Below are 23166 nucleotides of genomic sequence, written 5' to 3'. Positions count from 1 at the left end.
CTCAGATTCCGAAGTGAAATCAGCATTAACAGATAATGTTTATCAGGAGTCCTGAAGGCCCACTATCATTTTTCTTAGGTGTTTCCTAGAAGCTGCACACATGGCTTAAATGAATGAGTTATTAACAAGCTCCTGCAGCAATGGCAAACTATAACAGGCAATGCAATCATCTGAATCAGTTGTGTTGGAGTGGGAGACATCTAAAACTAGCTGGAGGATGACCCCTGAGGAGGACAAGGGTTGGGAACCACTGGTTTCCATGGAAACCAGTGGTTTAGTGAGCCTAATCATGCATGATTAGGCTCTGCATTACGTATTATTTACCAGTGAAACTGAATAATAACAATGACACTGAAAGTTTTAGCAAAACAATGTTTTTATTACCATTAATTTCGAGTATATTTTAATACTGATGCAGCCTGCATGCTGGTTCATTTATGCATACAATTTCTTAATTACATTTTGCTACATAGAAAACATACATAAAAAAAATAACACTTTTATACATGCCTCATAATTTGTTACAATAACAAACCAAAGCTGTTCATTTTTTAGATATCAGGACACTTTTTTATTAATAAATTGAGTGAATGGTGTATCCACATGATCATTACATCCAAACAAATTTAGGTTCTGGTTGAGCTCCAAGTCTTGTAAATCATTTGCAGTTGAATGTGTGTGTGTGTGTGTGTGTGTGTGCTATGGAAAATACTAAATATATGTTTTTCCAGGGTCAATTAGTCTTTATTTGCAAGTAAACAGGCAGACAAAGACATGCAGCAAAGGTACCCAGGCTGGGAGTCGAACTCAGGACTGCATTACTGTCCCAATACACATGAAGCTTCAGTATTGAACATCTTTGGTTGCTTGGTATTAAATAGGAACAAGTGATATTTAATTTAAAAAAACAATATACAGAACATCTTAGTAATTACATTATTTCTCTTTAAATGGTTCAACATTTACTGTTTTTTTGGGTGGGGAGGGGGGAAGAGGTAGTGAAACTCTAAGAAGCTTACAAAAAACACAAATAATACAGAAAATCCACGTAATATGATTTCTTGCGTTGTTCCTTCATTGATTTTGAGATTGAAACGCATATGAAAAAAATAAAAAAACACAAACGCTTTCCATCTGTCATATCGCGGAATCTGTGAAGGAGTGAACCATCTTGAGCTTATACTCTCTTTGAGTAAGCCATCGATTTGTTCTGAAGTGAGTCATCTTGCTCTTGTTGCGTCTCTGACCAGAGCATATAAAATCTCAACTATGACGTCACCGTCAGGTACACGGATTAAAGATGGCCCCTTCTCATGCGCTGAGGTGCTGTAAACGGGCTCTAAATTGGGTACCTGTTCTGTTTATTAACCTGGTTGTCGCCTGGTCCTATTATGCCTATGTCGTGGAACTCTGTGTGTGTAAGTAAGCTACATGTTGTTGAGTGTTTAGCCGCCTTCGGGTCGGATATGTGCGAATGTTTGACTGTTTCAGGGTTTTCAACTTTGATGAACGTGTTGAATTGAGATTTACAATCAGACTGCGTGTACGTCTGTCAGACAGGGTTAGGAGGAACAGCAACAAAAGGTCAGCGAGATAATAAAACGCCGATTTTACTCTGTGAAACTAATGGTCAACTCGAAAATATGCGTGTAACTCTAGCGGAAATGTAACTAACTTTGGTATAACGGGGACATTTTGACCTATTGATAAGGAACTTAAAAATAGTTTCAAATTACCGTGCAACATTAATTATTAAGTCGATCACTTTTAGTCATTGTTTTTCCTTATTCTTTCTTATTTTGAAATTGTCTTTATATTTAGCTGTCCTTTTTTCACTTTATAACATTTTTCAAAGGACTAACTTTTATATATAAGATTTTTTGTCTCATTTAATTATTTAAGTTTATTTTCATATGGTTGGATAGATATTAGTTCAGTTAAACATTTTAAAGATTTTATATTTTATTGTTTTTGTCTTTTATAGCTTTTTTTTCCCTGACTAAAATTCTAAAACACAAAGCCAGGCGCTATTTGAGTTTACACCATGGCAGATAATAAAAAATTACATGTTATTTGCTTTCTTGCTTTTTAACATTTGCAGATTTTTTTTCTAAATTATTTTTTAAGTGATTTTAATCTACAATTCATAATATTTTCCCCATATGATGTTTTTTTTTTCCATTTGTTACTGTTAAAGTCATTTTAATGTCCCTTCTAAGATTTAGAAAATTATCTGCCATCCCATAAATAAAACAAGTTTTACAGCGGGCCTAATACTGAAATTTGTTTTTCTAGTTCTTATTAATTTTCCCAGCCTTATTTCAGCACATTTTTATTTATTTATGTTTTTAGGAACTCCTATACCATACAAAAAGAAAAGAAAAAGAAAAGAAAAAAGAAACAATCTGTAAGTTATGCATTTATAAGCGTAGATCTACCAGCTGTGGTCAGATCGGGGCATCCGTGGTCTTTAGACAAAGCGGCCTGTGATGGGTGGGCCACTGCTGCCCGTGCCAGGCTGCAGCCGCATGGCGCGAGAGAGGAGGCTGTGTCTGTGTGCAAAATGAATTCATGCTTTTCCAATAGCATCCATTCACACTCTCTGACATTATATTTTGTCCTGTCTTGTATAGATACAATCCCCAAAACAAATAATGCGGAACGAAGTAAGTGCACTCACACACACACACACACACACAGACATGTTCAGTCAGTTTGTTTATTAATGCCACATGTTTTATTGGTGGCATTATGTCAAAGATAACCAAGAATAAATCATTTTATTTCCCTCAACAGTCAGCTATTTGGTCATCTTTCACATTTTCTTTGCCATGTTCATATGGTCCTACTGGAAAACGATCTGGTCCAAACCAGCCAGCCCTTCAACAGCAGTAAGCAAACGTTCATTCTCTATATATTTGCAGATGAAAACCAGAAAGTGTGGTGTGTTTTTGTAATCAGCAGCTTCACTCTGGTACATCTAAATAAACTATTTTGTGGCCAATTGCCTTCAGAAGTCACCAAAACAGCAAACGACAGTCGACCATCTTCGTGTGATCTAGTGTCAGTATAAAACCAGCTGAGATGTTTGGAAAGTGATGAGGAAACTGGTCAGACTTTATGGAAAATACAGAAGTAAACTCTTCATGCACTCTATGCACACTTAAAGCTTGATTCTCTGTTAATTACATAAAAAAAAAAGGTTATCTAAACAATATTGACCCGGTGTATCTGAATACAAACACACATCTCACTTTTGAGATTCCTATTTAACTAGATTTGGAAAGGTCCACGTGGTTTGAATAATTTTGCAAATCGCAACGTGTCGTCGCTCACTCTCCCGACTCCTGCTTTGTCTGGATGTTAGTTTGCGCTGCCCCGAGCGGAGAAGGAACTGTACGAGAAGGAGCAGCGAGCTGAAGTGCAGCAAGAGATCCTGAAGAAAGTGGCCAGGAATCTACCCGTGTACACATGCACTGCCGGGGGAGGTGAGACTCTCCTTTCTTCACAGCTGATTGTGTTTTGGTGTTTGCTGGCTATCAGTGCTGTTAATAGAGGAAGAAAGCAGTTCCCCCGACATAAACTATGGGCTTAATTGTTAGATCAGACTTATTTTTTCGGATTATTTTTTGAATATTTTGGTGAATTCAAAATCTCAACAAACCACAAACATGAATGTTTCAGAAAGTAAAAGTGGGGTTTTGGCATTCTTTAGAAGAGAACGTGCAATATTACTGGGCTACCATTATTTTTGCAAAATTACTATGCAACTAAGTGAAAGACATACATTTTCCTATCTTACTTTATTTTTACCTGGTTGAGTGATTGTAAATAGTTCAAAACTTTCCAATAAATATTTCTGACTCTTAAAATACAGTAAATTCAGTCACCGATACAGCCCCCCTTCCATTCATGGAGTCAGGCAGCTTCTCGATCAGTATAGAAACGTTTTATTGCGAAGATATTGAGACATGATCTGAGAACAATCTGAAGAATTGAGAGACTTTTGGTTATTTCTTATGTATTTTTTTAAGTCAGTTAAATCTCTCTTTTTCTATTTCTCTAAAGGGAGAAAACAGCTGCCTAGTAACTATCCACAAGTATTTGTAGGGTATAGACCTCCTTAGGTCATCCTCTCTTATTACACAGATACACATCAGCCGCTATGCTTAAATCCATTAAGTCGCCACGTTTATCCAGCGTTGAGTCAGAAAATATGCCTAAAAATAATGATAGTCAAAATAATCACTTGGCTAAGAATTGTGCACACAATACATAGTAAAACAGATGAAACGGCAAGCACCCATTGCCACATTTTGTCTTCCTGTTTAGGGTATGCGTGCAGCTCATGCAGACTGCAAGATGTTCCTCTTTTTTTGAATATCACACGAGTTTCCTTTGTTTACAGAAACGTCGGAGGGTTAATTGGACTCCAGTGCACCTTGTTTTCTCTGTGGACGTGCGCCTGAGTAGTTTAGTCACATGTCATTCCTCCTGCTGAGTTTTACAGCACTGAAAAAGAAAAGAAACTAAGAAAAAAAGCACTTAGCAATTGTTAGACTTAAACGATACAAGAATTTCAATTGCATAATATTTTATCAGCTTACTAACATCCACTATTTCATCAGGCTGACATTATCCTGCTTGTGTTTGTCTCCGAATAGCCATCAGGTACTGTAACTTCTGTCAAGTTATCAAACCTGACCGCTGCCACCACTGCTCATCATGTGAAAAGTGAGTCTTTCCTTTAAATGTACAAGTTTGTTTTTAATTCATCCGAAAAAAGTGTGTTTCAAGTTAGCTCATCTTTAATGTTTTTTTTTTTGTTTTTTTTAATTTTGAGAAGAACTGATGTGAATATGTTGTCATTCAGGGTTCCTACCGATTTTTACATTTCAAAGCTCAACATCTTTCCAGACCTGACAAGTCCTTGTATGAACCCAGGTTATTTAAATCTAATGCTATGGCCTTCACCTTCAACGGGACTGTGTATCGATATTTATGTTGGAGTTTGAGATTCTCCAACGTAATTAGGAAAATTACTCTTTGAACTTAATTATAATGAACTCATCTGGAAGAAACTCATATTTTTGTAACTTCAAAAGAATTTAATTTACAAGTTCAAATTTGTGAATCAACACACGTTGCTAATTGATTGTTTATTATTTCTTTTTTGTATCTGTAAACAACAAAACATTGTCATTCTCACACACTGTTAAAGTTGCAAAACTTAATTTTGTCAAATGTTTCTGTTATAGTTCTTCATAAGGCAAACACTCTCCAACGATTCGGTTCTGAGTATCTGACATCAAATAATGTAAAAAAAAAAAAAAAAAAGAGCCTTAATGTAAATTAACCTGTTGGAAAAAAAATATATATATATTGTTAGGTTGAGGCGATAAATATGTTTCAACAGCTGATTGTGTACTTGAAACCTTCTGTGATATTTTATTTTGCTCCTCTTTGATTATTCTTTTTATATATCCTTATTGTATTTAATGAGTAGAAGAAATATTTAAGTTGGATTGTTTTTTTCTTTTTTCAATGCTCATATGGTTCTGTTTTTCTATATTTCCATTTGTCAAGGTGTGTGCTGAAAATGGACCATCACTGCCCCTGGTGAGGCTTTGATTCAACAGATGCATTTCATTTTTTTTTTTTTTTACATTTTATTTTTCAAACATGTTATTAAATGTGGAAAAATAAACATATAAAAATATAAATCCATTCTAAGCTGCTGGTTTTCTCCAACTTGTCACTGATTTTGTTTTTTTCAGGGTGAATAACTGTGTTGGGTTCTCAAATTACAAGTTCTTCATTCTGTTCTTGGCCTATGCAACGCTCTACTGTGCTGTTATTTGTGCAACTGTTGTGCAGTACTTCGTCAAATTCTGGACAGTGAGTAGAGAAGCTTCCTCTAAAATACCCATTTAGCAATTCACTTCTGCTCTAGTTGTTTATCAAACTGATGGGCTGTTCTTTTGTGGATGGATCGTGTAGCAATGTTTCTATTAAAGATATAATATTAGGAATTCAAAAACATTACTAGAGAAATTTTAAACATGAAAAAGTTGCACAAGTGAAGTTTCTCACACCGTTTTCTTTTTGACCTCTCCTCTTTCAGAAACTGCTCCCTGACACACACGCCAAGTTCCACATCTTGTTCCTGTTTTTTGTGGCAGCCCTCTTCTTCATTAGCATAGTGTCACTTTATAGCTATCACATGTGGCTTGTGGGGAAGAACAGAACCACTATAGGTAAAAATATAAACCAGTTTTTTGCTTTCATTCATCTTCTTGATCCTTCCTTAAATATTCATCACTGACTGAATAAGAAAAATGTTTGTTTTTTTTGTTTTTGTTTTTTTTCCCAGAGGCTTTCAGAGCTCCTGTTTTTGCAAATGGTCCAGACAAAAATGGCTTCTCTCTTGGCATTAAAAGAAATATAGCTGATGTGTTTGGAGAAGAGGCAAAGTACTGGATTTTTCCAGTTTTCTCAAGGTCAGCCTATTACAGTATTACACAATGAAGAAAAAATGAAACGTTTGGGCTTAAATTAAGTTCTTCCACGGCTTATCTTATTTCCTGTCCACTATAAGCACATTTGTCACAGTTTGGTATTAAACGTAGAAAATTCAGGTGTAGGTCAACATTTGTTGGCAACAGCCAACATGAAGCTTTTCTTGATTTAAAACATTTTTTCAGAATGTTTGCTTCATTTACATTGTTTTAATGTTTTCTTAGAGGTACCTTTCTTATTTGTGATCAGAAATAAACTTTTTTTTAATACATTTTCTCTTTTTTTTTATGTTCCTCAGTCAGGGAGACGGCCATTCCTTTGTCACCAGACTGGTGCACATAGATCCTGAACAAGCAAACAGTGTCCTCCAACAGAACGGAAAAATGTTTGTATTTTTTTCCCCTGATATTCAGATTTTGATCTTTTTCCTTTTGACAATTGTTCTAATCTCTGTTGTGAATTTAATCACAGTCCTGTTGCTGGAGAGACCAACCTTTCTATGGTTGCTGATGATGAGCCTCACACTGAGGGCAAAAGCAAAGAGAAAACTGGTATGTGTCTCTTTTTTGGTTTTCTTGATTACATTTGTTTTGTTTGTTTTTTTTATTCAACTTCAGGTCAATCTTCCACTTTGCCACTTTTTTGCACCTGCTTTCATATTTGCAAAACAAATAATTTGTAATTCTGCTACATTTGTTACATGTTGAACAATCAGATCTCTAATGTAGGATGGAGCTTGATGTTTATACATGAGGAGAAGTTTGAATTTTAATGTGCTTTTAACAGGACTCTAGTTTTAAAGTAACAAATGTAAGGCCTAGTTTTTCTGCATCACTGCTGGACAAAACATGTCTGATTTATAAATGGCCACATCTAAGAACAGGGAGGAAAACTGCTGTTTCGATTTAATTTTTGTCTGATGAGTAAAAAGTTAGGCTTCATACTTCTCTATCTTTCACTTTTTACTTTAGTTTCAGGTTTTTCTAGTTTGTTTTGATCAACTTAGCTGACCACATTATTGTAGTACGACCACACAACTCAATTTAAATAAATTAAATAACCTGTGCTGCTATGGGTGTCGACAAACAGGATTAATGGACGGTTATTATTACTCTTTTTTTGTTGTTGTATTTTTTTAAATACTAAATGGATGTTTGTTTGTAACAAACATCCATTTAGTTTTTGGACAATTAAAAGCCATTAAATAAAGCCACTGTTTTTGTTTTGTAATTTAGATTAAATGCTAAATGTAAATTTTTAATGGTGAAATGATTAATCATCATGAGAGAATTTATAATTGTAAAAAACAAGTCCACATGCAGAACAAAAATGGGTCAAAAAAGCTGAACATATCTGCTTTTAATGCCTTTGTTTCAGATGGAGGTCAGATGGTTGCCGTGACAATGGACAGTGAGCCTTAACAGGTACAGGTTGATACTTTTTAGCCTTTCAAGGTGTTTTGTTCTCCTGCTTTGTTAACCTATATTCTGCCACACTCCCCTGCAGGTCACACACTCCTCTGTAATTATATCAGGGGCATTGCCTTAAACGAGGAACATCAATACCTCCAGGACCATCCGTGGCACCAAAAACAATACTGTTGTCATGACAACGAACTCTCTACAGCAACTTTGTAGACTGCAACAGTCTGAAGCTTGTCAGAGATGTCTTTGTATCGGCTAAAAGACTTTATTTTTTATTAATGGTTTAATCTTAAACAAATCTCTGAGAGCTAGTGTACGTTTTCACTACCTGCACATAGTAACCAGCACACATTTCATCAAGAGAATCATCTTCTCTCAGTATTAACTAAACGTTTCAATGCTAAGGCTTCAATCAGGATCTTTTCGTAGAGCCACTAAAGTATGATTTGATTTACAAGTTTTGAATGATAAGAGACTCTAACGTCATCTGTGTCTGTCACGCGTTATAAATGTTTCACTCCAAACACGGTTCAATTATCAGGGCCTGCAGTAACCTGTCGGATGGTCTCAAACTTTAGTTTGCAACATGTTTGGAAATATTTAAAACCCTGTCTTGTTTACACATTTCATACGTTTTCTTCTTCCTAAGTGGTGAAGAAGCACTCATGATGTTGGTTGAAAATGCAAAAGCCAAACCCGGGAACATTTGAATGATTTCAGCAGCATGACCTCGTTGTGCTGCAAAGTGATTGATGTGACTGCAACTTTTCATTCCACTGTTTGTTTTCATGTTTTTATAGTGCAACGTTTATTTATTTGAAAGCACAAAGCAAGGGAAAATACTAAGGCACAATTAAATTTGGTGAAAGGTTGGGAGCGTTTGGTTCAAGGTGTCCTTGAATCAAAACCAGTATGGACAGATGAGGAAAGATTTTTATACCTCGAGCGTGTAAACAATTATATTCCACTCTGTCCTGCCGGTCCTTTTTTCACGAGTACATTCCTTTTAGTGGTAATGATGCACAGCTCCTTATGGGCTTTGACTAATAATTGATTTGTAGATTGCCGTCTGATGTTTATGTCTAACTTCACTGACTGAATATTTAAAGCACAATTTGTTTGCTTCAGCTGCTAATGTATTTAAATTTGTAAATAACTGCTTTTTTTATTGCACCAACTGTTGATGAGACAATATTTGGACTTGTAACAATAAATCTTATTAAAGCACATTTAAGGTGTCATTCTTCATAGTGAGAGTCTGACGTCTTCAGATCTTTATCACAGCGACGCAGCTGAGGTTATTGACATCCCAGTCAGACGAAGTGACTGCCCTTCCTCAGGCGACTGAGTAGGTTTTTTTTTTTTGTGTGTGTGTGTGCGTTTCATGACATCTGTGATCCAAGATTAACAAGAATTACCTAACGGATAAACTATTATTTCTTTTTTTTAATTGGTGTATTCAATTGTTTTTCATTATGACTTTGCACAAGAACTATGGCAGATGATGATTTTTTTAATCCATATTGAAATTCACCAACCTGGCAACCAAGGTAGTATTTTACTTAATTTTGACTTTCAGTTAAGGTATTGATTTTTGAGCGATTTGACACTTAAATTAAAAATAACTTTTTAAAATTTTTTTAGAAAGTTTACTTCCTCAAACTTGCAACTGAATTCACTTCATCTGATGGTTGATGTTCAATTATGGGATGTTTGATTATGTGGAGAAGATAACAGAGTGTCAAGATTTAGCTCTCATCAGAAGTAATATATTTTTATCATGCCAATTCATTTATGGACTTGTATATACCCATTTAATTTTTACTGGTATTTTTCTTGTGCAAAATTTTTTTTTTGGGGTTTTTTTTTTTTTTTTTTAAAAATTTTTTTTTTGGGGGGGTTGACATTGTTCTTTGCCATTTTTTCAGGTATTTTATTATTTTATATACATATTTTGTTGTTTTACAAACTATGTCTTTTTTTTTTCTTATTGCTTTGTGTTGAGGTTGAAAAGTGCTATAATGGCTGACTGGACAAACATTTCTAAGCAACTGTCTATAAATTGTACCAGTGAGACAAAAGGTGAATTATTTGCAATTTATGACGAGATTTGTTTTTAAAAATATTAAATTGGATCTACTTTAGTTGATGTTCACTGGTCTCAAAGTTGTTTTAACCTTTTCTTACAATTAACATACAACTGGTATGAAGGACTAAGCATGTGTTAGGTATATCTAGTACCTAAAACTGTATAGTAAAGGTACATTTTTTACACAATTTTGCATCTTTATTTTCTGAAACCCATCACACAACTACCCAACTTCCTTGGATGTCATTGCCATTAGAAGCTGCCTTTGGTAAATATTGTTGCAGGATCACTGCCCTACTCTTAACACAAACTTTAATTTAATCACCTGCTAAACCAGGCTGCTAATGGTTTTTGTAGACATGTTGAAACTATCTTAGTCACACCATTAAAAAAAAAAAATCTAAGGTTTAATGTCAGGTCCTTGTGTCTATTTCCAGAACTTTGAGATAATTATTTATTTCTTTGTTGCATCACCATTGGACTATTGTAATAGTTTTGGCATCAGCAGGTTTTCCCTTGATTGTGATTTGTCCAAAGTGGTGCGTCCCACTTCCTCACAGGTTCACACAAAACGTGATTGCTCTTTAATCTGGACCTTAGCTTTAAGTAAAAATTTAATCGATAACTTATTTAAAACATATAAGCATTCACAATTCTCACAGGCAAGGTGTGTTAAACTGACCTTTCCTCCAGAAAAAAGGTACACGGAGAGTTATTAACAGGACAAACTTAACAACCAGAACAGGTGAATGGCCCCGGTGTCACTCAATACTGTTCTTTTGACAACAGCTGCAAATAGGAAGTAGAATAACAGTTTACACATTATCCAAGATTTTACAATAATCAGCTCCCATTATTGCTGTGCTTACAAGTGTAATGGGAAAAGGCTAAAATGTTTTTTTTTTGTTTGTTTGTTTCTCTAAACACTTTTGCAATCCCATCGCTCATATTTACTGGAACTCTTAAGAATGCTGCTTAATTTAAACTTAATCTTGTATTGAAAACTGTGGACAAAATGTGACTCCAAATTATTGTGGCGTAATAAACGTGAGTTGTAAAATGCTGGAGAAAATTGCTTTTATGTCTTTATACTCCTTTTATGTTTTCAGCTGAGGAATTAACACACCCACTCAAAGTCCAGTCCTCCTTTTTAATGCTCCGTCTCTCCCTATTCACTAACCCCCTGTCCTTGATGTTTCCCTAATTACTATGACTCAAGACTGTGAATGAATAAGCAACGGTAACTGGTGTTTTTACGCTAACCTGTGAGCTGTAGGTCGTCCTCCTTCATTTCATCGCACATGCCTGACGTGTAAAAGGCAAGGTTGTTTCTGTAACCAGAATCTACTTGCAACGCCTCTTACGTTTTTTTTTGTTTTGTTGTTTTTTTTGTTTTATTTTTACCCCTGGTTCTATTCCAAGCTGCAGTCATTTAATAGAAGTTTTTAGGAAGAGCATCTGGCCACCATGGACGAAGAACTGAACATCACCGTTGATCCGGCATGTCTACGGTTGGAGGCTCCACTGGCTCTGGACATCATAATGCGTAAGTGATCCGCATGACAACATCCTGCTTGCTGATTATGTTTTCTTATCAATCAGTGTGAGCTAATGGTATGAACTCGTAACTGAACGTTGGCCTTTATTAGTCTCTAACTCTGAAAGTACTGACTTATCTTACCCATTTACTGTCCACTGATAAATAATCCAATCTCCTTCTGCTTCTCTTGTTTCTCTGTTTCTCCACACCAGAGCTAGACACGTTTGGGCTTTGCCTCTACTCCATGCTCTCCTTCATGTCCTTACTTACCCTGCTGCTGTACCTGGAGCAGTGTGTGTACATTTACAAAAAGGTCCCCTATCCCAAGAAGATAAGCATTATCTGGATAAGCGGTGCTTCACCAGTAAGCATTACGGACACACATACAATAACTGAATACCGGATACTTTTTGACCTGAAGCATGAAAAACAGAACACAAAAACAACACATTAAAGTAATGCGGATCGTGTGTGACATGTCTGTGTGTGTTTCTATATTTTTTTGTGTCTCAGGTTGTCGCCACCATGGCCTGCTGTGGGATGTGGATTCCCCGAGCCATTATGATCACAGACATGACATCAAACTGGTGTGTTTTCTTTCCATTCCTTCGACCCAGCATGGTCACGAAGGCCCCATATGAGACCATTCAGGCCAAGAAGTGGGCCTTTGTTCAAAATTGGACTCTTGTAATGGGGCCCACTTGGGTTGGTTAAATACAACTCATATCAAGAAAGGCAGGTAGTCGCAGATGGGCCTCAAATAGGTTTAAAAAAAACAAAACTTAATGTTTACATTTCTCAACACAGATGACTCATAAGAATCTCACTTTTTAGCCAGAGTCATAAGCACTAAATTAGCACAAAGAATTCAAAATGTGGACACGCCAGTTTGGAGCTCCCTTTTCACTCTGTTGTGTTCCCACATGGATCCCAGATCCACCGGATGGAAGTTAGAACGCAACTCGTCTTATTTTCATAAAATTTCTACGACATGACACTCACTTAAGATCTAGATTTGTCACTATCCCTTCTACCTAAGTTTTACTATAATCCTTTACACAACAGTTGAAGGAGAGCAGTTTCAGCAACATATACAATCTGCATTCCTGTAGCATACCAAGGTTGGCGCCTGTGTTTGTTGCTAGAAGACTGCCTGGGGTGAATGGCCGCAGAGCAATAAATATAAAAGTCACGAAACCTCACCTGGAGTTCAGAGTGTAATTTTAACTGCTTGATGGACCATTACACTCAAAGATCAAAGCTCAACCTGCATGGAGAACAGAAAGTTTTTCTTGCCTCTTCTATAAAAAACATATGATTCAGCTTGAATCAAAGCCAGTGGATGTAATTAATAGAGCAAAATAATGTGTGTGTGTGTGTGTGTTTTTCATAAACCGAACAATGTTTGTGTTTAGTAGATTTTGTCTCTCAAGATTTCAACCACCTTTTCTTGCAGAAGTCTTTAATTTTAAGCATGGCAGGATTTGTTGACAGATACTGCTATGTTGTTGAAGACAATTATTTTTCAAGAGATTTATTGTGGTTTGATGGTTTATGAGTATGTTAATTTTTGCATGACCAGAAGAGATGCAATCATTTTTCTAAATGGAACATTTAACTTTGGCTGTATCCGTAGGGCTGTATTTCCATCCTCGATCTGCTTGCATTAAGCACTAAAAAAAAATATTTAACAACAAAGATGAAGTACGTCTCAGAAGGTGCAGGTGAATTAACATGCACTAGAACAGGCAAAAATAGTCACGATTTTTGTACATTTTACCTCTGTTCAGAAAAAGACGTATTTGATGAATTAGTTAGTAAAATGTTTATTTTCTTTGAAAAAGCTTAGTGAGGGAAGTGTCATTTATACCTGTTTTCACTTTGACCTCGTGTGCTGCTTGGATGCAGAAAGCAAGTCAATTCTGACTTTAGTTATGCATCAGTTGCTAAATGGACTCTTTTTGTAGCTATTTTGCAGTTGTGGTGTACAAGGTTCTGGTTCTGCTGATTGAGGAGCTTGGAGGCATGAGAGATTTTCTACAACGATTTTCTGGGAAAACCTTCAGGATCAACACAGGACCCTGCTGTTGCTGCTGCGCCTGCTTACCTCGAGTCCCTGTGTCACGGTACTCTTACTTTTTTCCCCTTTGCTCCTTCTTATTGTTACTTACTTTATGTCCAGCCTTTGTTAATTTAAGTATTTTTTCTAGTTATTTGTTTCTTTCAGAGTAACTGTTCTTTCTGTATTGGGCAATATGTCGTTACTGTAAACAATAATCTTGGTTTTTCTTTGCATTGCATTTGCTTAGGGGGATGTTATTCCTGATGAAGCTGGGATCTATGCAGTATGCAGTCCTAAAAACAGTTTTCTCTATCCTTTCTGTTATTCTCTGGATGAACGGCACCTTTCACCTAACCAACGTAAGAGTTTGAATCGATTCTCTTCACACAAAAAATAAAGAAAGAGAAGAGAAACAAGTGAACACTTAAGGATGTTCTTTCATTTGTGTGTGTGTTTTTTTTTTTGTTTGTTTTTTTTTTAGCTAAAAATCAATTCAGCAATGATTTGGATCAACCCATTTGTTGGTGTTCTCCTCGTCATCTCCATTTGGCCTATTGGTATCGTCTTCATGAACACCAAAATCCTAATGCGCAGTCTGAAAATTATTCCCAAGTATGCTCTGTACCAAGTGAGTCACTTCTTCAGATTTATGGAATGCATATTTTGTAATAAAGTCGAAAAAAATGCGGGTTTAATATTTTTAAAACGTTTAGTTTTGTTGTTTTTGGTAGAGAATGAAATGTGTTTCCAACGCTGACATGTTTCTGTAAGATAATCCAAAAAAAGTTACGTTAAAATTGAGTGTATGTTCCATAAAAAAACCCAACATTTTTGGGATTTGCAAAATATTTAGTACTTGAAGCACTTCAGGTGCTAACTTTCATTGTAAAGCTCAAACTCATTGGATTTGATGGGGAATGTCTGTAAGCACACCATTTTAAGGCTATCCCCAGAAATAGAACATTTCTGGGTTTGACTTGATTATTCTAATACATATATTGATCTAAAACATTCAATTGGAGCTCTAAGTCTATTGAAGGGTCACCCTCATGCTGGGAGGTGACCCTGCACCCCACACCCAACCCTTTTCTAATCCATAACAACGTTTCTCACAGGATTACTCTGATTTTAGCTCCACCCATCTTCCAGTCAACTCAGACTAGCTGTAAGGAAACCATCTCCACAGCATTACGCTGCCACCTTCATGTTTCATCTTGGGGATGCAATATTAGTAGCATATGTAGACCATAATATCAATTTCTGGCATTCTTCCTCATCGATTACTACATTGTTATATGGCCACAAGTGGAAGACAGGGGTACAAATAGTTTTGCCTGACACCGTATCAATTTCAAGAGCTACAACACTGTAAACATTGTGACTCCACGGGCATGGACATCAGGTGAATTATTTATGCTCCTTTCAGCTCACGCTTGTCCTGTGTCAGCTCCAGACGTCCATCATCAACATCCTGGCCTTGAACGGATGCATCGCCTGCGCCCCTCCCCTCTCCTCTTATGCTCGCGGATCCAGTAAGAGACAAAATCTAAATGGTTTTCAGCGACTTCAGCTGAAACATTGCAACTTGTGTCACGTCTTTTTCTCGTTGTGTGACTTTTCTGTGTGGTCCCTGCAGTGTTGAGTCAGCAGATATTGATTATGGAGATGTTCATCATCAGCCTCTTCACCCGGTCTTTGTACCGCAGATTGTATGACCCACTTCCCTCTGAGGAGCACGACAATGAGCAGAACGAGAAGGCGGCCCTGAAGGCTGCTCTGGAGGAGCACGACGTTTGAAAGACGAAGGCGGAATGTCAGCACCTGTGTCTGACATGAATATAGGAGGCGTATAAGTTAGAAAATTAGATATTTACATGTTTTACCTTATGATGTTTAAGGACAGGGTGCTTATTATTTATCAAGTAATTTTAAAAACAACTTACAGGGCACTTTTCAAAGTGAATTGTTTGTAGTTTATTATCTTTGTATTTAGGTGATGGAATTTTCTTTCTTCATAATTACAATATATGGACCCAGGACAAAGTCCTGACGACTGTGCTAAATGGGGAATGTTTACTTCTGAGTATGTTTGAGCCTCCCCCCTACAACCAAACACAAACCCACTACCCAAATATCACTACTCTAAAAAAAACAACAAAAAAAAAAACAGTAACTTTTCAGTCACTAATTTATCAGACCAACTAAAAATTTTGTTTTTGTATTTAGTCTCGAATTTTACAAATAACTTGTTTCGTGAGCAGCTCACTTTATGACTTCAATGTTGCCTCCCCCAGGACATGCTGCCCAGGGCAAAAAGCCATCTCACTCATGTCAAAAACACCCATTAAAAGTGGGAAAAGTATTTTGGCCAATCATATTGATCTACTGGATTCTTTTGCCTTATTCCTTCTTATGTACATTTCTCTCAGATAATTATTAAGTGATATTGAAGTCTTTATTTGAAGTTCATAAATGGACGACGTTTGGGTTTACATTTGAATAAAGATTACTTATCTAAAATGTATTTATATTCAGTTATGTGCCTGAGTGTGTGCGTCAGTAAGAAGATGCGACTATGAGGTGTGATCTAAAATGGCGACTAATTTTGTATCAAAGTGGGAAACGTACTGAAAAACTTTTGTTTTTTTTTTATTTTATTTGTTCATTAAAGCTTAAAGTTTCTCACATCTGTTTCCCTCGCTGCATTGCATCATTTGCAGGTGCATCATTAAAAGGCTGATTTAGTTCCAAAAATGTGAAACTCTTAAAGAATCAAATCAGTGATACATTTCAATATTTTTCTGTTATTTTGCCTCTGGTTTTAAGGTAACAGTTTTAGGCCAGGTCTTGGATACATCTTGGGTGGTGTCTCTTCAAGTCCTGTTTTAACACAATCCACGGCTTATGGACTGTGTGGACTGTAGAAGCAATAATAATCATTATTGGGATTTGCAAAATATTTAGTACTTGAAGCACTTCAGGTGCTAACTTTCATTGTAAAGCTCAAACTCATTGGATTTGATGGAGAATGTCTGTAAGCACACAATTTTAAGGCTATCCCCAGAAATAGAACATTTCTGGGTTTGACTTGATTATTCTAATACATATATTGATCTAAACCATTCAATTGGAGCTCTAAATCTATTGAAGGGTCACCCTCATGCTGGGGTGACCAGCATGAGGGTCATGCTGGTCATGTCATGCTAGCATGACAGAAATAGCTGTAGAAGCAATAATAATCATTATTGCTTCTACAGCTATTTCTGCCATGCTTTTTTCTTTCTCCTAACTTAACTTTGATGTACTCTGAAACCTGCCAGCTTCTTTTTCACTGACCTTTTGTGGCTTTCGTTCCATAAAGACAGAGTCAGGGACTGTTTACTGGACAAGTATCAATTCGATTGTCTTCCCTATTGCAGGCCATGACTTTTGAGTAACAAGACTATTTTTTTTTGGATTTATGTAATCTAATTTTCTGAGCACATAAATGTTGGATTTTTATTAACAGCAAGCCATAAATATCAGAGGAAAAAATGCTTGAAACATCACTGTGATGATTGTATGAAATTCGAGTTTCACTTTTTGAAATAAATTAACATTTGACTTCAATTGACAAATATACATACGTACGTTCTGCTCTCAAGCATGTACAGAATCATGCAAAGAAACAGCAGACAGATTTGTTCAAGGACTGCTGACCCACTTACACAGGCTCATAAAGGCGCGGCAGAACATGTGGATGAGACAGCAGCTTTATTTTGGGACCCTTTACTTGCAAACTGTGCCACATGTTGTTCCCAATACAACCACAAGAGGTCGCATGAGTTTGACCTCAAAACCTTTTGTTAAAATCTAGTATATTTCTTTTCCTCCAAATCAAAATAAATTGTTTTATTTTATTCTGTTTGCCCCTTTGTTTTAATAATTTTAAAGTTATATACATATCTGGATTTAGTTCAGAGTTATGCCTTTATTTAGGCAACATGTACAGTCAATGAACTTACAAGAATCTTACAGTAGGTCAAATGCAAACTATTTCCCCATTTTTAATAATTGTAAACACAGCTTTTCTGTAGATTAAATATTTTTGCATTTAACAAATGTACATTTGATTTAATTTTTCTTTTTTTCAGAGTATGATTATGTATGATGCAGGCGAAAAAAGCAAATATGTGTAAGACTTCAGCTATTTACAGTTGTTTTTTCATTGGCACTTAGGTTATTTGCAATAATTTGCCTGAGAGTTTTTTATATATATATATATATATATATATATATATATAAAGCCAGGTTGTCCGATTCTGAATCTATTAATGGAGCATTTGTCTTTGCTGTTTATGTAAACACAGTCATCAGACAGAGAAAAAGAGAAGGCTGTGTTCAGACCGAGCTGATGACAGCCCCTGGCTCCGCATTGGTGACGAAAGCTGCTGAGCTCCTCAGTTGCCATGGCAGCCAGGGAGAGCAGCCAGACTAAAAAAAAAAAAATGAGCAAAGCAAAGGGGAGGTGCTTTGGAGGGAGAAGTAGAGGAGAAAGGGTTGGATGGGAACCACAGAGGGAGGGAGGGATACAGGAGGCTGATAAAGAAACGCAGTGAGAGCAGCAGATAGTGTACGACTACAAACGGAGATAAAGCGCTGGATATAAATGCTCAGTCTTCAAGCTCTGGAATAATAACTCCACCAAGCGACAAAAGGATACAGAAATAGGTGGGGGGAGATTTACAGAGAAGATGGATGTACAGACAGAAAACACGGACCCCCCGCCTAATGAATCGCAGCCTTCTGGAAAAATCAGAAAAGGATTCAAACTGTTTGGAAAACGTAAACCAGGTAGCATTTTTTCCATCAGAAACAAAGGAGACGGAAACAACAAGTCACCTGTTATCAGGAGTAAAACCTCAGAGGGATTATACGAGACTCCCGCTCAAGATTCAGAGCAGGAGCAGGATAAGGAAAATGGAAAAGACGTGAAACAAGAAGATGGGGAGCAGCCAGAGGAGGAAGCGCTCGGTGAAGATGGCGTTCTGGCTACTGCCCCTGCTCGCACCTCCATCTCTTCAGCCAGCTCGGCCAAGTCCCTTGGTTTCCTCTCACTGCTGAGGGGTGGGAAAAGGGGAGCGGGGGACCGAAGAGTGCACACAGTGTCGCAGCCTGTGGCTCGGCAACGACGTGGTCTGAAGGGCCTCTTCAGCAACGTCAAGCTCAGATCGAAGGATAAGGAGGACAAAGAGGAAGCCCCTCCGAGCCCACTTCTCCAGTCTTCTCGCACTAACAGCGTGGAAATCATAAAAGAGGACATGACACTCACACCCAAATGCCAGCCTCGTGCTCTGGACAGCCCTGAAACCGAGAGGACAGGACCTGTCCAGAGCTCAGCCACGACCCCGACAAAGACCTCGGCTGCCCAGGTGACATCTGCCGAGAACGTGAGTACGACATACGAGCACGTGTCCCCGTTGCTTACCCCCGAGCCCCCACTGGTACCAGGTGATAACAGCCTGAGCTCACTGCTGGCAGATATCTCCTCTCTCCTGACCTTTGACTCAATCTCAGGGGGTGGAGACATCATGGCTGATGTGGAAGCAGAGTGGGGTAAAGTTAGCAGTGCCATCAGTGCTGACATCCCTCCATCATCTACATCTCCTTTCTTCAAATCTACCCTCTCCTCCTCTCCTACAACCTCCTCAACAGTCAGCAGTGCGGCTACTGTAAAAGCCTCGTCCGTAGCCGTCTCTTCTTCTTCTTTGAGTTCTCACTCGGTCGAATTGAGTTCTGACTGTGCTCCTGCCAGCACGCAAGGTAAACAATCCTCTGCTCCCACTTCAGCAAGGTCCTCAACTGTTCCCTCAACATCCGTGACATCTTCCGCTTCCAAGACGACTCAGTCCACAATGAGCTCCATCTCTGCCACAACCGCACCTCCTCCATATGCATCAGCCCCTGTAGGCAAAGCTTCTTCATTCAGTCCAAGTTTGACTAGTACAGCTGACAAACTGGCTCCAGAGATTGTGCGGGCTCCTCAAAATTCTGCATCTGTAAGTAAACCTGATCGTGTGTCTGTATCACCTAAACCTGTCCCAGTACCTCACAGTCCTCCCGTCTCCGTCACCCAACCTCCCTCCAGTAGTAGTTTTAACGAGGACAAGTCCACTTTTTTCAAACCCTCTCAAAGTTCAGCGGTGGGAACTTCCATCGTCCCCTTCACATCATTGGCAACTTGTACGATTGCAACTACATCCTCATCCTCTGCGCCAATCCTTTCCTCACAGATCACATCCACCTCTACGTTAACCACAACTTCTGGCTCGACATCCAAGTCCACCCTGACCCCTAACCATCTGGACCTTAATAAAACAGTTTCTGATCCTGGCCCTTATTCAACCTTCACTGCTACAATTAAAACCCAGCCCAGCTCTGCGTCTGTCCCAGCTCCGTCTTCAGCTTCATTAGGCAAAATTCCTCCCACGACCAAAGCCTCCATAACATCACTTTCTTTAGATAAGATGCCCCCAGCTCAGCCTGCAACAGCAGCTGCCCCCACTCATGTTGCTTCATTATCATCACTGACTCCATCTGCCGTGGAGCAGATGAAAGTTTCTCCTGCTGTTACATCAATTCCTGGGTCCAAAGAACTTTCTGCTCCAACTCACGTTGAAACTTCTCAGCCTAAAGTTTGCTCTGCCCCTCCTAAAGTCCCAGTTTCTGTATCTGAGGATCCATCTGGTCTAGCTAAACCGCAGGACTCTTTAGTTAAAGTTCCTGCTGAGATCCCAGTTTCTGTTTGTAAAGGTCTGTCAGCTCATGTGAACATGCAGGAATCTTTGTCTAAAGTTGCTACTTCCTCTGATGAAATCCCAGTTTTTGTATCTAAAACTCCCCCTGCACCTGCCACATCCAAATTTTCTGGATCTCAAACCCCCGTGGCATCATCTGTAGACGCCCCCCACCCTCAGTCTTTCCCTGTTTCTCCACCGAAAGCCACACTCGCCCCCGTTTCCCAGACTAAAACTCCTGAGCTCAAACTTGCTTCCTGTCCTCCTCCCCCTGTGTCGTGTCAGATAGATACACCGTCCTCTGCTAAGGTTAGGGGTTCTGTGCAGGCATCGACTGATAGTCTGGATGGAGAAGGGGGACAGAGGAACCAAGGTGTGCCGTCAAAAACAAAAGAACAGCACCACGAGCTTCCCCCCAAAGAAAAGAAGACGCCACAGTCAAAAGCAATGGGCTTAAGTAAAATACCTGTGGTTGGTGGAGGAAAAGTCAGCAGGCAGCCTGTTCGGGAAAACCAGCATGACGAACCAAGCAAGGACCTCACTTCACCTGTGCTAGAAGAGAAACACTATTTCAACTCACATAATGCAGGGGGAAAAGATAAAATCAGCTCACCGGAGGCAATTGGGCTGATCTCAAAACAGCTCCAGGAGGAGCATCAGCAGCCTCAGCAAGCAAAAGTTCCTACAAGTTCAGCGCGTGACTCAAAAATCCCTCTGAAGCACGGCAGCGGGTCTCACACTGCATCGCAGGTCTCTCAGACGAAAGAGCCCCCTCGTACAAAGATCCCTGTGTCCAAGGTGCCCGTCCGCAGGGCTGGTAATAAACCTGCCACTGCAGGAAGCAGCACGCAGATAAGAAAGTAAAATAAACAACAACAAAAAAACACACTGGACGGAAACGATTAATAATGTAAATCATAATTTTTAATCCACATTTCAATACTGTAACTCTTTCTTTACTTTAACACACCAAGAAGTATCAAAGAAATGGGTCAGACAGCATTCAAGCACAAGCGAACATCTCTACGGGGAGCTGGAGCAACAATCTGGATCTTTGGTGTTGAGCTGGTCGGACACGCGCTCAATGGTCACACCTGGACACCTGGCTGATGAACAGCTAGAGGAAAGGACATGTGGGGGTCACAGACACACAAACAGGGCGAGTGCCTTTCTCAAGGGTGCTTTTCCGACAGACTCAGATTTTCTTCAGTCTTTTCTACACTGCTTTTAACTTTTGTTACTCCCACTTTTTGTAGGAACCTTCTGTGCTTTTTATTCTTTTTGACTCTCCTTCCAGCTACCAGCCCCTTCTACTTTTTTTTTTTTTTTTACTTTATGTCAGATCAGTATAAAATGATTGCAACAACGAAACTCACATTCCACATCTCTTTACAGATTGATGTAGCAAAAAAAAAAAATAAATGTGCCATTATTTTTGGACAAGACATTGGACTGTACAGCCTGCCTGCTCATATGTAACATTCTGAGATCTTACTGTGAACTGCTGTTGTGGTCGTGAGCGGAAATCGCTCTTTCCAGAGAAAAGGACATTATGAGGCCATTATGAATGGCGACGTGGACATTTGAGACAGAGGGAGTGGTGAGATGAGATCTCCAGCTCATAACACTGGCACATGTCTACTTTAAACTCAGTTATTCTCAGATGAGAACAATATCTCTGTGTAGAGAAGCATCTGTGTTGTTCTGTTTCTTATTTAATCAATAAAACAATATGAGTGAGCCGTTGCATCCTGTCCTTTGCGCAGCCTTAGAGCGGAACAGGAATTAGCCCATTTTCCTGCCTCTCTGTTACTCACCCGGATTACCCCCACAGGAGCATTGCTCCAACATCGTTCGCACTCCAAGCTCACTGACCTGAATAGAGAGCCTGTGAATGTCAGCTCGGATCAGCCAATCAGCTGCAAGGGAAAAGCACTTAACATGCATACCATTATCAGCAAAAAGGGCTTGGGAATGTGTGTCAATGCTATTCTTGGAAGAAAATGGATTTGCTGAATAACTCTTCTGCTTTAGATAAGATTTTAATTTCATTACAGCTAGGAAGGAGCGTGTAATTATTCAGAAATTTCCAAAAAGGCAAGAGTAAGTGGTCTGACTGCCCCCACTAAAGGAATAGATCAGGATTTATAAAGGAGGTTCTGTAGATAACTCTCTTAGTGTCATTTTGTATGATGGTGCATTTAGTTTGTCACTGGTGCCTGATCTGGGAGTGAAGCCAAACTCAGAAAGAGCACGCTATTGTAGCAAGACAGAAAACAAGAGGGACTGCATGTTCACAAATACAGTGCGTTTAATGTCAGAAGTAGAGATAAATGTACTACATTTCATACACAGGCAGAAAGAAGTGATCTCTAAAAAGATATGTCAGCTTATGCAAATTCTACTTTGTACATTTCTAAACCGTCCTTGTGCTTGCATGAGATAGTTTACATAAAAGCTGATGGTTATTTACAAGGTAAATAGTGCTGGAGTGGAGAGAGGTGGGAAGTAAGCTTCCAACATGTTTTGTTTTTTGTTTTTTTTTAACTATCATTATGGTTGAGGTAACTGTCTAATGAAACAAACTAGTATAAGAATATTGAAACATTGTAAAATTTAAACTGGATATATTTTTTTAATTGTCAACAACTTCTTGGAAATTCTTTAGCTGCTTCATTCTCACTACATGATTCACAGAGGAAAATCATAGGTGGCGCAACGTCTCCTTCCATCATTTCCTGTGAAACTATTTTCTG

At 38.4% G+C, this 23166-nt stretch overlaps 3 protein-coding genes across 3 annotated transcripts; all 3 read left to right on the top strand.

Moving 5' to 3' along the window:
- The first annotated feature begins 1267 nt into the window (after positions 1-1267).
- On the top strand, positions 1268-9172 carry LOC103141492 (probable palmitoyltransferase ZDHHC20). Its single transcript, XM_007557166.2, has 13 exons — positions 1268-1418; positions 2634-2666; positions 2797-2891; positions 3368-3488; positions 4665-4734; positions 5587-5619; positions 5778-5898; positions 6125-6257; positions 6374-6500; positions 6818-6904; positions 6991-7070; positions 7897-7943; positions 8026-9172. Exons 1-12 carry the CDS (start codon positions 1301-1303, stop codon positions 7938-7940), a joined length of 1062 nt encoding a protein of 353 aa, XP_007557228.1. The 5' UTR covers positions 1268-1300; the 3' UTR covers positions 7941-7943; positions 8026-9172.
- A 686-nt stretch (positions 9173-9858) lies between these two features.
- LOC103141483 (organic solute transporter subunit alpha-like) lies at positions 9859-16319 on the top strand. The gene is made up of 8 exons (XM_007557154.2): positions 9859-11578; positions 11785-11936; positions 12086-12159; positions 13540-13698; positions 13882-13993; positions 14116-14262; positions 15061-15166; positions 15271-16319. The coding sequence occupies exons 1-8, from the start codon at positions 11500-11502 to the stop codon at positions 15429-15431; spliced, it is 990 nt and encodes a 329-aa protein (XP_007557216.1). The 5' UTR covers positions 9859-11499; the 3' UTR covers positions 15432-16319.
- A 1850-nt stretch (positions 16320-18169) lies between these two features.
- On the top strand, positions 18170-22150 carry LOC103141474 (APC membrane recruitment protein 2-like). Its single transcript, XM_007557143.2, has one exon. It carries the CDS (start codon positions 18368-18370, stop codon positions 21272-21274), a length of 2907 nt encoding a protein of 968 aa, XP_007557205.1. The 5' UTR covers positions 18170-18367; the 3' UTR covers positions 21275-22150.
- Positions 22151-23166: the final 1016 nt, after the last annotated feature.

The sequence above is a fragment of the Poecilia formosa genome, unplaced genomic scaffold (genome assembly GCF_000485575.1).
Source record: "Poecilia formosa unplaced genomic scaffold, Poecilia_formosa-5.1.2 Scaffold3, whole genome shotgun sequence".
In the NCBI taxonomy this organism is placed as follows: Eukaryota; Metazoa; Chordata; class Actinopteri; order Cyprinodontiformes; family Poeciliidae; genus Poecilia; species Poecilia formosa.
The sequence above is the reverse complement of the archived record's forward strand: the minus strand, read 5'-3'. Positions and strand labels throughout refer to the sequence as shown.

Coding starts and splice junctions, on each gene's coding strand:
- LOC103141492 (XM_007557166.2), top strand. CDS start 1,301: ATGGCCCCTTCTCATGCGCTGAGGTGCTGTAAACGGGCTCTAAATTGG. Junction 4,735..5,586: donor CACTGCTCATCATGTGAAAA/GTGAGTCTTTCC, acceptor CCATTTGTCAAG/GTGTGTGCTGAAAATGGACC. Junction 5,620..5,777: donor ATGGACCATCACTGCCCCTG/GTGAGGCTTTGA, acceptor TGTTTTTTTCAG/GGTGAATAACTGTGTTGGGT.
- LOC103141483 (XM_007557154.2), top strand. CDS start 11,500: ATGGACGAAGAACTGAACATCACCGTTGATCCGGCATGTCTACGGTTG. Junction 11,937..12,085: donor GGATAAGCGGTGCTTCACCA/GTAAGCATTACG, acceptor TTTGTGTCTCAG/GTTGTCGCCACCATGGCCTG. Junction 13,699..13,881: donor CCTCGAGTCCCTGTGTCACG/GTACTCTTACTT, acceptor GCATTTGCTTAG/GGGGATGTTATTCCTGATGA.
- LOC103141474 (XM_007557143.2), top strand. CDS start 18,368: ATGGATGTACAGACAGAAAACACGGACCCCCCGCCTAATGAATCGCAG.